This window comes from Thermobia domestica, chromosome 6, assembly GCF_964235325.1.
Source record: "Thermobia domestica chromosome 6, izTheDome1.hap1.1, whole genome shotgun sequence".
NCBI lineage: Eukaryota > Metazoa > Arthropoda > Insecta > Zygentoma > Lepismatidae > Thermobia > Thermobia domestica.
Window position 1 is genome coordinate 271329046 of NC_137459.1, and position 14930 is coordinate 271343975.

Consider the following 14930-nt stretch of genomic DNA (forward strand, 5'->3'; position numbering starts at 1 on the left):
GAAAGTCAAAGAGAGTTTTGTTGATCGTATTTTTGAAAACTTCGGTTCTTCTGAACAGACCTCGTAAAATAAAAGAAATTTCTCAGTCCTTCATTCTGTGCGTCACGCTAATAGGTGCCGCTACCCTCCATGCTGCATGATGTCAATAGATGTCGCTAGTGTGCAAGCATTTGCTGATTTAAAACTATTGTACGATTTAATTACTACTGAAGTACTACATTGTCTAAATTTAATTATTGATCATAACACAAGAGTCGTAACTATTTTTAGATGTTAATATTTGTGTAACATCGTGTTGGTTGATGGGCAAAGTTTAAAAAAATGTAAACAATTAGAGTTCTTAATTAAATACAATTTTAACCTATGGTGAACAGTGGGCCGAAGGATCAGGTATAACAATTAGCATTTTTAATGGTAATATCGAAGTATAATATTCCTACACCAATTTTAAAAGTTTGGATATTGCCCTAAAAATTACATGATACAAAGGTTTTAAAATAAAAGAGCAAACTTTTTTTATTGTGTATTTTAACTATGCCAAAATTGTACATGAATATTTACATTAATCAATGTAAATTACAATTATATTCTATTTTCAGATAAATTCAAGGATCACAGCACTTTTATTTAATTCGGATATGCAAATAATATTGCAATCGATCAAACATTTACATTTAAAATGGCAAAAAAATTATTGTGAATTGCATATGCAACAAACATCTTCTTTAACGAAGAATTGTTTCGAAAATTATTCTCTATTAAGCATTAAATATGTATACGTTTTGTTATTTTCTAATTCACACACTTGCGAAAATATTTTCCAAGCATTACATATTTCATACACATCATAGTATGTGGGAATGTCACACACTCACAAAGCTATTAGCACATAATAATATACGCTTATATCTGTAGAAGACGTTACATTGAAACCCCTGTTCAAGGTTCTCTGTTGACGTTCCAATAACATAACGAAATTTCCTATGACGAATGATTGTGTGTATACACATATTGAATTTTGATATATTTAACGTATCTGTGTTGAGTATTTTCATACTTATCTAAAAGAGTTTCATACGTATACCAATTTTAATGTATAATACAAGTGGCTAGGAACATTGTCAGATATGTGTGTCAATTTTTTCTGTACATAATATTATAGAAATAATATACTGTTCTTGAAGCTTTAGAAAATTTAGAAAAGAATATATGGAAAAGATATTGCTTTAATATGGCAAGAATGGCACGTTTGCTTTTTTTCTCCAATCGTAATAACAATAGATTTAAACAGGAAACGTGTCAATTGCATTTAATATCCAGTACCAGCATTAATGTTTGGTAACCAACTAAATATCTGTTCAGTTCCACGAAGAGACTGAAAATATATTTCAGAGAATTTATTGATCTTTGGTAAAATATTCTCTCTTATGTTAGATTAATAAGAAACTTGTTCCTCTTCGTATACATCTCTTACTCTAAAAGTCACTATATTACAAAGTTATTTTTTCTTCAATTTCTAAGATAATACTCTCATTTGTGGTGAGTCAGGTACATTTCTTCTTACGGTATTTTATTTGACGTTTCTGTTAGCACCAGGTTACCACAAATAAATTACTCTATTTCCATAATGATCAGAAGTAATGGGTTTTATGCCTGATACAAATACACTGCCATATAAACATCAAATAGAAATGAATACATGCTAACTATAGAAATGTCTTGAAAACGAATACTAACACATACAAAGACAGTTCATTTTACGTTTTCTAACCGAAGCTTTTACATTCGAAGTTTATGAACTGATTCCTTCCCAGCTACTATAATTGTTTCCTTCGATTGAGGTGAACTTGTAGCAGAAAATAATTACATACTTTTATATATATGTATATATATTACAAGAACTTCATCTGTAACTTTTATGTTCATAACATTAATCAAATCATTAGAAATTGTAGAAATAGTGCATTATCGTGACTAGTCTGAAAAACGTGCTACGAGCTAATTAGCTCTTAGAAAAGTGGCCAGCAATCATTTTGGGCCTTAAGCAACTTTCATTAAGCAGGAATAGAGAAGCCGAAGCCCTTGGAGTGACGCTCAAAGCAATGAGAAAGGAGAACGAAGATATCTCAGTCGAAATGGGGAACTTGAACAGGACTCGATTCTGGCTGACTTCTCAACGACACTTAGTAAATAACAAACAAAATTAATTAGTCACGCCAGCTTGTTGGTTGTCTTTATTCAAATAAAGAAGAAAAAGACTACGTAGCCAAGGGAAGAAACATGACTACAGTGATTTCGTAGGTTTTTGTGAGCTAAAGTAAAATAAGCATATATTTGTACTAACCGTACATTCCAAAGGTTAAAATGTGCTGATCAGAACAATGAAACATTAAACATGATTTCAAAAGAGAAACTCAATAATATCCGAATAACCATTATATCAGAAAATGAATGACAATAGTTGTGATATAACTATGTTCTAATCATATCTTCACTAAAAACTCAAATATGTTTTCCAATTTAAAAAAGACATTTAAAAATCATGTATATTTATGAAGGCTCAGAGAAATTATTGACATAAAATTTAGTTTAACGTCCCATGGATATGATTTTTAGGCTAAAGGAGATGAATTATAAATGAAGAAGGAATTAAATTTTATGAGTTCTCCCACCAGGAATGGAATATGGAACCACGCGCAGCAAAGGTCCACAAGACTAGCGGATAGCGCTCAGAGAAACTATTAGTTAAGAAGTTCAGGAATATGCTATACAATATACTACTCAGTGGCATTATTATAACTCGTTTATGTGCGTTTGGAAGTGCACACATTACTTGGGCGTTTGCATTACTCCTTCAACTGAAGTTATTTTACACTGAAAGGAACTTTCTGCAGTGTAGCTTCTAATTTTAATATTTATTATTCAAATATTAACTTTTGTTGTGAAATTACGTAATAAAGAACGTTATTATTATAAATTAATTAGTATTCACATTGTTCCTTTCTCTGTTCTGCAGGAAGTAGTTAAACAATTATTTTCAATGTAAGAAGGTAAGTTGCCAGAGACAGCGGGAAGGAAGTGACTAACTAATGATTTGATTAACTGTTCGCGAATAAAAACACAATACTTTCTGAAACAATTCCAGTTTCACAGGATTATATTATTTAATAAGAAAGAAAACGTAATTTGTAAAAGTACTAGTTGTTAGGATTGATAATTCATAAGCATAAATGACGCATTTTCAACTTTTCGAAAAATATTTTCCAGGAATTTGTAAGAAAATTGTAAGCAGATATGATTTTTCGGAAACAGTAACTGATACATATTAATTTTAATAATACCATGTTGTGAATTAATAGGCCATAAAAATAATAACTAATGACAAATAACAAAAAAAAAAAAAATAGAAAATTGTTGATATACTTGGATAACACATTTAATGATTCAAGTATATTGCCTTCAGTTATAAAACAGAACAACAAACGCATTTTAACTAAATTTTTCATTTTCGTTATCTTCACAGAATTAACACATATGGTTACATTAGACATTAACACAAATCAACTCGCCTCCAATCGGTGTAGAATAGAAATTATAAAGACTAAATACTTTTATATCAAGGAAAATTGACTATAACATTTCTTTAAGCGCAACAATTACAAAACACTTCACAGAAGTAGTTCTACTGTACAAAACGAAAATGAATATTTTTTTACACAAAAATTTCATGATCTGAATTATGGATTCCTGAGTCGTAAGACCCTTCGCTGCGATGGTGCACTTTGAGCCGACGGCCACGGTTCCTGGCTGTGGGCGGATAGGATACACGTTGCCTTACAAAACTCGTATGTGGCGACAGCGTGTAAAACTGAAAAGAAAATGAAATTAAATCAATCATCAGTTAATTAGGCAATGATTCGTTAATATTACAATATTTAGATTATACAAACTGGCGTCATTTTTAAATTTCAGTCCACTAATTTATATTGGGATGAATGTTCTGATTTGCTATTTTTTCTATATGGTTACTTAAATGTCTCTTGTTCCCAACGAATAAAACTGTGTTTATATTGTGTATTAGTTTAATATAGTACATTACCTACAATATTCACATGATTTACGTAATATACCTATGCAATATGACTAATTTGTAGGAAGCATGGAACTGTTACAATAACCATGTTGATAGAAACAATGAGCGAAATCATAACATTAAAATGCTCATTCAATTGTATCAAAGAACAAAAGAATTATCATATATGAAACTCCGGAGTAAGAATCAAAGACAGTAATAAATAATACTAAATAAGGCTATGCAACTACAAAAATATTATATGTATATAAGTGGATACTTTTGATATTTCCAAATCAAGTATTGTAACCTAGTGACTCAAACATTTATTCTACTGCACTTTATTGTTAATTTAGAGAAAATAAGAAAATTATTAGTCTTTTACGCTCAATCTAAGCAACAAAGTGTACGAGCCCTCTTATAGCTCGTGTTTCGAAATCTGTATCTAGTTCGAAGTATAAATTTAAAAAGTAATTTTCATTCTGTAAATCCAGAATAGTCACCCTTCATCATCTATCAGCGATTAATATATTTGGCTCATCTCTAGATAGTTTTAAAGAGATGACAGGAACTGTCAGGGAAAATTTGAAATTTACTTGTAAGGAATTTTATACATTTATTGAGGGTGAAAAATGGCTTCTTAAAGCGATTTCCCGTAGTTGAAATATCATTTTGAAGAGGAAATTTATTTTTTTTTAATCTAAAATTGTCACGTAAGGATTAGTATACTTTTGTTCATCTGTTACGATAATTTTAAAGAAGTGGCACACACTGGTAAATACAATGACGTGATCTATACTACTTCAGTTTCTAATTTCTACCAGAATGTATCTATTAAGCTTATTAGTGAATGCACTAACAAGGAAAGGACATGAACCTGTCAACGGGACTTCCTAACCAAACCTAATCCATTCGATAGACATAACAAAGATATGTTCATAAAGATATGTTCATAGGATGCGAATATATTCTCATATAATAAAAAAATAAAACAAAAAAATTAGATATAAACAGAAGCAACATGCAATAATAACCCTTATAATATTTTAGCATGTCATAGTAATAAGTTTTAAGCTGTGTTCTGGAATAGATATGAAGGAAAAAGTGTATTGCTATACAAGTTTTCCCTCAAATCTATTCCGTCTATCAAAACAAAACTTGGTGCACTCATTTCCTAACCCCTATAATATTTTTTTCGAGATACATTTGGATTGTGTGCTTTTACCCAGGGCCACTCCAGAGGGGTCCAAAGTTGATGGGAGGGATTTATGGGGGGAATTTTCTCGACATTCTCCCAATTTCCCCTGTTCAGTTAAGATATGGACCCCCAGGGCCGCCCACAGGGGGGATGTATGGCGCAAGCTGCGCCATTGAGAAAAAATTGGGGGGGGGGATTTTACTCTACTTTCGAACTAGCAATTTTACTGTCGGAATAGCATTAAAACACGATTTTGAGAAGCTGATTTTCAAAAAATTTCCGGGGTGAACCCCCGTACCCCCTGCTTCGATACTCGATGAATGAAGTACCGCGCAAGTTGCTATATGAAAGGGTGGCGCCAAGTTCTGGTGAACAACAGTTACAAACACTCAAGGAATCACTTTCAAATTTAGATTTGAAACTTGCCTATGTTGTCTGTTGAAAATTATAAAGTAGTTTGACATAATTGTGAGCTAGTGGTGACCATACAGACAACAGCCAAGTTTCAAATCTAAAATTGAAGTGAACCAGTGAGTGTTTGTAACTGTTGTCCACCAGAACTTGGCGCCTATTTTTGATTTCAATTCTTTTTAAGGCCACTCGTACTTGGCTCTTTTACAGGAATGTTTTTTTGTTGGATATCACTCCTTTTTGTAGGTTAATTTCGAGGATAACATTTTCTTTTGGTATCAAACTCAATAACTTGTAACTTGCGTCTTACTTTTCATGTACAAGGGAATTATATCAATATTTTGTAAAGAAAAAAATAATACTACTAATTGTAAAAAAAGAATACCTGTGCCATACACAGTCTGTAGAAGTTTTTATACCCTTCAATATCCTTATAGAACATATTTAGTATTGTACACTACCAAGACTACTAATGAAAGTAATGCCATTTTTATAATTACTACTGCCCCTACTACTACTACAAGCATTCTATAATACTACTACAGGAAATAAAAACAACAAAAATAACAATTACTAGTACTATAAAAACTACTGCTACACGGGCAATTGTTTTTAGAGGACTTGGGTTTTGAGAAGGGAAGAGATTATTAGTTTTGGGGGGAGTGCGCCATCAGCTTTGGGGGGATGGGCACCCCTGTGGACCCCAACACATAGCACCTCTGGAAAGCCCGTTTCATGCTGAAGAGAATGAACTACAAACCATGACTTTCCAATGAACAGTGTCGATGCAATAGCTATTTCACTGCAAGTCTACGATTTTATTTATACTAACAGGGTTAATGGGCCCCAGGGACTTACTCCATTGTCCATGGAACTTTTTCTTTATGAGCATATCTTTGTTATGTCTATCGAATGGATTAGGTTTGATTAGGAAGTCCCGTTGACAGGTTCATGTCCTTTCCTTGTTAGTGCATTCACTAATAGGCTTAATAGATACATTCTGGTAGAAATTAGAAACTGAAGTAGTATAGATCACGTCATTGTATTTACCAGTGTGTGCCACTTCTTTAAAATTATCGTAACAGATGAACAAAAGTATACTAATCCTTACGTGACAATTTTAGATTTTAAAAAATTAAATTTCCTCTTCAAAATGATATTTCAACTACGGGAAATCGCTTTAAGAAGCCATTTTTCACCCTTAATAAATGTATAAAATTCCTTACAAGTAAATTTCAAATTTTACCTGACAGTTCATGTCATCTCTTTAAAACTATCTAGAGATGAACGAAATATATTAATCGCTGATAGATGGTGAAGAGTGACTATTCTAGATTTACAGAATGAAAATTACTTTTTAAATTTATACTTCGAACTAGATACAGATTTCGAAACACCAGTTATAAGAGGGCTGGTATGAAGTGTGTACGGATCATCGGCTCAGACCAGACCGGTGAAATACCGGTCAGGCAACCTTACTTGCGGGTGCGGATATATACTATTCTGCTTCGAATAATGCAAGGAAAGAACTTGAATAGTGAGACAATGTAGCACAAGTTTTCATTTTAAATAATAACACTTCGATATCAGTGAGAGATACAGTTTTAGATTAAATGTAGCCTTCATATAATAGACTAAGTAATTTGATATGTTTTTATTTCTGTGATCTGTCTAGCATTCCCAACACTTCAGTAATTGACTGGTTGCGCTTGAGTTATAAGTCATTTCAGCACGAAGGCTATATGAGACGTTGATCTACAGCTTAACATGAGGTTCGAACGACATAATATCTCCAGCTGTTACTTAAATACCCAATGTTATGTTTATACATATGATGAATTAATAATGAAACATGAAGTTCGGTAACGAGAAAATCTTTGGATAGGCCAAGAAGAAGACGAAATAATAAATCTACTTCAGAGAGAAAATTTCTAATTACAATCTTGGCCAAATTGGATTAGAATATAATAAAACTAAATAATTTGTGCTTGCGCGGTTGAACTAGATAGCTCTTGGAGCTAGAAAATATATTAGTAGGAAAAGAGGAAAATAGTTTAGAATTATTAACATGGAATTATAATAGATCTTTAAAGAAACTAGTCGCACGGAAGTTATTGTTAACAGAAAATCGACAGTCAGATAGGATATGAATGTCAGAGAAATATAAAACAATTTTGTGGTCATACGGCTAACGTGCGCAGCTTCAGCGCGAAAGACAAGCGTTTGATTCCCGTTGGGAGCACATGTGGCTTGTATCCCACGTCAACCTGTAGGTCCAACTCTCAAATAGAAACGATGATGGAAGCGTTGTTAAACTTTAACCCAACCACACGATATTTGATTGCCTACATCTATGGTGGACAACATCGTACTCGTGGGATTTCTCGAGATACCTCCGTTTCCTTCCACTTTTCCATTCCACCAATTCTTCCATCATCGTTCCTTTGCTTTAATCATCGTCTCCCTTAGCCTAACAAGCATAATCGTAGGACGTTAAACTCAAAGATTCAATTTCATTTTCATTTTGATTGTTTATGGCTACAAACAATTGTATCGGTAGAGGTCATTATGCAATATAAATATTTGCAGTACTCTTTTTTTTTTCTTTTATTGTTTAAATAATTTATGAAATTCAGATTTGATGGTCAGAAAACAAAAAAGAAAGGAAGAAAATTTTACTCCTGACTGACAACCAAACAGACACGAAATCGGGAAGAAAGAGCACAACAAGATGCCCTATAAACAGGTTACATTTACATATAAAAATACCTCACACTACTAGAATGGTCTTATGTAATAATAACATAGTAACGAATACCTTTAATAACATGCAAAACAACGAATAACTCACAAATTAAAAATACATGAACACGTGAAGCCAGCAACAAAGACTGAACACTCCCAGCACTGTTTAAGGAGCGAGATTTAATACTTTACAAGATTAAGTAGGACGGCTCACGGAATACGATCTGACCTTACAGCTTATGGATAATTTCCAGCTAAGTACGTATTCATGAGTGGTACTTATATAGTTAGTAAACTAGAACAAGTTTTTAAAAGAGATTTACATATACGTAACACTACAGGCGAATAAAAACTTAGAATAAAAATGTGTTCAAACACGATTTCACAAACACCGTACATATAATTGCAGACATGCACATTTAGCAGAGATTTTGCTCGACAAATTTGATGTCACATAAAAATACATACCATAAAGTAATAAGACATATAGACATATTTTGTTGACTCGTCGAGTTGGCCAATTGAATTTGATGCAAGTGGCCCCAAGTCGATTCCCAATACGAGTCTCAAAAATAATTAAAATAAATAAACTCTTTATTCCAATATCAAATAATTTATATATATTAGTGTTTGCAACAAGAGAATGTATTGCGAATAATGCAGCATCTGCCTTGAAGTTTGTCCCATCTGAAGACAGCCAAGAGTCCAAGGTGTAGTGTATTGGTTATATATTTTTTTGCTAATGAGTATCATCGTCACGAGCTGCCTAAAGTTAGGAAATTGTTCTGGTTTCCCAATGGAATTATTTATTTTTTGGTAATCTTGGACAATTAATTTACAAATAAATTACTACATTGGGAAGTTAAGTTCATGAACATGTTAAATCATATCTTAATTAAATACGTTCCATAATTGTGTGTTTAGATGTAATCGTAAAAGTAAAAGTAGTATTTATTTTATTGAAAACTGTAAGATAATTATGGATCGACAGAGAGAACCGAACACTTGAGCAACAGATACATAAATAAAGTTTATATTAGGCCTACTGATGCTATAATCATCGTCATAGGTATTCTGACTTTATTGACAGGTCACTTGCTGACACTGAAAGCTTCCATGCTCCACAGTCTTCAGCTAATCTCTTCGTCTTTAGGTACGATTTTTCTGTTTTGATACCGTCCATTAATTGTAACCTCTTTTGCACTCTCCCTCTCTTCTCTGCCACCGTAACCTCTAGCACGTCCCTCATTGTACAGTTCCTTCTTAACCAATGCTCCATTCAGTTTCTTATCATCTTCTTAATAATATCTAAAATCGTTATTTTTCCCCAACATGCTCTTATTTGTTTTCCGCTTGACCCAGCTAATTCCCTTAATTCTTTACCACGCCCACATTGCGAAAGCTTCCAGTCGTTTTTCATCATTTTTAGGTGATGTCTATGTTTCAACCCCATTCAGTATAACACTACACACGAAGCCTTTTTTATGAGTCTTTTACTCAACTCTTTATTCAGAGTCCCACCAAATAGATTTTTCTTCCTCCTAAAGGCTTCTTTCGCCAGTCCTATCCTTACTTTTATTTCACATTCACATCCACTTCATATCACCACTAATAATGCTACCCGGGTATTGAAAATTAGTCACTTGTTCTACTTTGTTCCCTTCTGCATCTATATTTGACACTGACCGCTTCGTTCCAATCACCATGGCTTTTGCCTTTCTAACATTTATTTTCGTCTCATATTCTTCACATCCTTTCCGAAAGTTTTCTAACATCTTATTGATTTTCTTTCCACGCTCTACAGCAAGTGCCATATCATCTGCAAACCGTATACATCTAATCATTCTTTCTCCTACCGAAATGCCGTTTTCATTATACAGGCTCTTTTTTCACTATCTCTTCTAGATAGATGTTAAATAATATTGGCAAGAAACAGCACCCCTGTCGAATGCCCGTTCCAATTGCACTCTCCTCTCTTATTTTCTTCTCTCTTCTAACACTTACTTGTTGGTTTATATGGCACATCATAAAATAAAATAAAAAAGTGATGATATGCCAGTAACCGATATTGTAAAGCAATGTACGCAGAAGTATGTTCTATAATTTTAATATAGTAAAATATCACTAGTAAATGATGTATGAAACAGATTATTAAAATAAAGAATAAGATGATGAGTGTCAGTTTAAAGAAGCCACTCAGAGCTCCAGTTTGGCATTGTCTTCTGGTCTAGTATTATTTCATATCGTATGAAACAATTTTCTTTTCTTTTCTTTTTTTGTTTTATGAATTGCAAGGTTTTCCCTGCAATAGATATTCCAAACATTTAAGTGAGTTTTCTTTATCAAAAGGCAAAGTGGAAAGAAACTACATTACATTTACAAGCAGAATTAAATAGTAGAAATGCAAGCAATGAAAATCTCAGTTCAACTGTCCCTGTCCACCATAATCTGGATGAAGGTTTGGCATTACAGTGAGACAAATCAGGGTTCTTAGTATTTTCTCTAACCTTTCCCCAAAAAAACACTTGGCATTTTTGGGTTTGAGTAAAACTCACATAAAAATACAATAAAGCCCAAAAACGGCCATATCCGAAAATATACTTTAAGACTTGGATTGAAACAATAACCTTTATGTGATCATAATTATTTTTCTGTTTGTGTTTCTCAGTGCATGCCTAGTTTTAAATTTGGCTTTAAATATATATTTTTCAACAAGAGATTTCCAACTGGAACAGAATATCATTGTAAAAGATAAATTTTGGAATCGTGCATAACGAATTTCGTTCGCGTTTAATCAAATTCGCTGTAAGTGTTCAACTATTATCTGAAAAAAGAAAGCAATAGAACTGTCTTTGTTGTTGTTTTTTAGTACATAGTCGCGTATTAGTATACAAACAAATAAAATGTCTTTCTTCATATGTCGGTTAATTACAAATGAAAAATGTTTCATTTAAAAAAAAATGTTTTCAACACTATTTACACTATATTTGGATAATTATTAACATGCAAACGAAAAGACATGCATTAAGAAGGAAACAAAATAGTCTCTTATGATAATTACAAACGCAAAAATCGCACATATTATTATTATTATTATTATTATTATTATTATTATTATTATTATTATTATTATTATTATTATTATTATTTTGTAATCCCATAATTTGAATCAAATACACTACAATAGTTTCAGTTTTAAAATAAGTTGCTAAAAATGTGCATCTATTTTCTCAATACTACATCTGGGTTACTTACATAAAAAACACAAAATAGTTGCATTAAAAAGTGATCCATAAACTTTCGAATTTTTCCGCTATCTGGTGGAACATGTGGCGTATAGTACTATTATTACATTTACAAAGGTCTCTTGATCATAAAATAAATTGTAAGAAAGCAAATTGGAAGCCGAAAATTAGATTTAGAAAAGAAATTAAAATTTCAGTTGTTACAAAAGAAGAAGAAGGAGGAGAAAACAGACATATTATTTATTTATTTATTTTGTAAAATCCATTTAGTCATTTTAGATCCTTGCATTTTTAAAAGGAAAATGTAGAGTTTCAGTTAAGTAACTACTGCTTCAACACTATTCACTCAAGTAGTATGACTGATGCGTTATTCTCTTCAGAATGAGACAAGCTTTCATGTGGTATTAAGTGCAAGTGTGCATTATGTACGGTAAGGGAAATTTAGTGTAAAACAGGGAGATTTTCAACCATTTTTTTTTTTTTTAATTTGGTGCCCCTCTGAAGCGGTCTCGGCTACATGCACCCTAACATTTCTTGAAAAATACTACACCCTATACGTAATGCGTGTGGCAAGATGCATTGCAATATTTAGAATAGTTACTTAGGAAAACATTTCTCAATCCTGTTTCCCAATGGCAAAAGCATACAATTAAGGAAAAAGCAGGATATGCAAAATAAAAGTTTTCAAACACAGTATTATTTATTTGAGTATCATAGTAAATACGCTACTCTTTTCAGACTGAAACAAGCTTTCAAATATTGTACCACATACATGTGTTTATAACGTAGGAAGAATGGAAATTTTGGATAAATAAGAATATTATTCATTTTTTTTAATTTGGCGCCTCTTACAGTAGTGCCGGCTACAGGCATCCAAATATAATCTGCATTGGAAAATATTATGGCCTATATGTAATGTGTATGCCAAGTTTCGTTGCAATATATACATTAGTTACGAGGGAATAATATTTCTCAATCTTGTTGACAATGTAAATGATACACTATCGGAGAATCGAACCTAACAACAACGCTTTTATTCTTGTAATATACCTTGTATGATATTGCACTCAAATTACACCACTTAATTAACATTCGCTAATAAATGTGCAACAAACCCACATAAAAAGCATCCAAAAGTGCACTCAATTCCCTTGTTTGTCTCAAAACTAAATCATATAAAATTTTCTGTATGTTAGAAGGAGAATTGGGAGAGGGAGAGAGGAAGGGAAAATGCTATAATGTTCATTTCTTAATATGTGCACGTGAATTATGGACCTAAAGTACCGCCAAACAATACTGATAAATATTATTTCCCTTCCATCTTTGCGAAACAAAGAAATATTTCTAGGCTACTCTAAAACATATAATCTTGTTTCAAGCCCTAACTTGGAGGGATATCATCACCCAATATAGTCGAACTCAAAGAGCAGATAATGCATTTTGTTATAAAATTATGTCCTTTGGACATAAGACAAGAAATAACTTTGAAGCATTAATATGTGTTCTGAGAGACAATAATTCATTATATGCAGTAGCGTACGCAGGAATTTATTTCGGGGGGTCCAAACTCAATAGGAGGGTATTATATATAAAAAATTTCTAAACTTGCCCCTAAAATTAGGCTAAATTTACGGAAAAATCGAAATTTTGGGGAGGGTTCCGGACCCTCGGACCCACCTCGTGCGTAAGTCCCTGATTATATGTGTGTGTGTCGCAGCGTTAGTGCCAAAAGGGTTAATAAAGCAGCTTCGTTGGCTCCTGATTTGAGGTACTATCCTAGTATTTGCTTGGCATGTTTTCAAGGAAATTAAAAAAAAAAATCAGTCAGGATGGTTAGCCCTTGAATCCTGAGTGTAATAAAGAATTCTATATTATTAAGAATTAACCACTTATTTGTTACTCTACAAAGTTGTCTACTTCCTCGTTTCTAGTGGGGATGCATACGAGACAAGATTCAAGGCTGTAGTCTTCAAAATGTGCTGTAAAAGTGATGTCTCGACTCGAAAAATGTATATTTCTCTATTGGAAAAGCTGTGTCTCGAATCTAATTTTGTCAGACAAATTCTCTCGTCTCGTGTCGTGCGCATCACTACTTTCTAGAAGTCAAAATATAAGCAAAGTCTAACAAGGTCTGCGCATCACTAATTTTAGCTTCCCATACGGGTAATATGCATATTTGTGGGCCTTCATATATATGGAATTCAATATACACTACTATAACGCTCGGACAAAATTGCTTTTAGTTTCTTTGGATGTAACTGAACATGAATGTGGGCATATGGAAAAAAATGGGTCAAGTACTGTTTCTCTGACACATGTTACTCACCCTGGTAGCCATCTTGGATCTGCCATATTGGATTCCACTTCCGTTTTCTTCTTTTTTTTTTTCAAGTGGGAATAGGTGCATGTGATACATCAAATGTATGTACAATTCTCTCCGAAATTCATTGGGTAGTCAGTTTCACCATAGTTCGAACCGTTTGGAAGGTATTGCATGTTAAATCCAACCAGGCACTTTGCGAATAGACATTGTAAAGTAATATCAGTTACGCTTACGTTTTTGACGTTGACAAATCAAAACAATTTCTAACTGAAAAATAATGTAGATATAAACTATTTACAACATTGGTGTCGTAATCTTTTATATTTCTTTGAGTGATTGTTATTACTTCCGTGTTATACCATAACAAGGAAGTATTGTATTAGGTTCAAAATACTTAATGTAAATACAGGCAGGACCAGATTTGGGTGAAGACCTACGATTTTCGTATTGATGTCTGTGTGTATGTATGTATGTACGTTCAGAGAATATATCGTAAACGATAAAACACGTAAAAAAATACACATACACACGGGGTGCACAACTTTCTATTTGAATCAATATTCATGAAGTCCCTGACATTTAACATGCAATACCTTCCAAACGGTACAAGCTACGGCAAAATTTTCTACACCAATGAATTTCCGAGAAAATTGTATATGAATTTGATGTATCACGCGCACCTATTCCCATTTGAAAAAAAAAAAAAAACGAAAGTTGAATCCAATATGATGGATCCAAGATGGCGGCCGGGGTAGTAACATGTGTCAGAGAAGCAGTACTTGATTCAATTTGTTTTGCGTATGTCCACATTCATGTTCAGTTATATCTAAAGAAGCTAAAATAAATTTTGTGTCCGAGCGTCATAGTACTGTATGATTGAATTCCGGATATGTTAAGGCCCATAAATATGCATATTACCCGTATGGGACGCTAAAA

General features: G+C 32.8%; 1 protein-coding gene across 1 annotated transcript in view; it reads right to left on the bottom strand.

The window, feature by feature from the left end:
* Window positions 1–523: 523 nt before the first annotated feature.
* The window catches only part of LOC145688487 (uncharacterized), a 217520-nt gene continuing 203113 nt past the window's right edge, over window positions 524–14930 (bottom strand). The window contains exon 3 of the mRNA XM_081762795.1: window positions 524–3868. Coding sequence (XP_081618921.1) covers window positions 3713–3868 — 156 coding nt within the window. The 3' untranslated portion in view covers window positions 524–3712. The remainder of the gene's footprint in view (window positions 3869–14930) is intronic.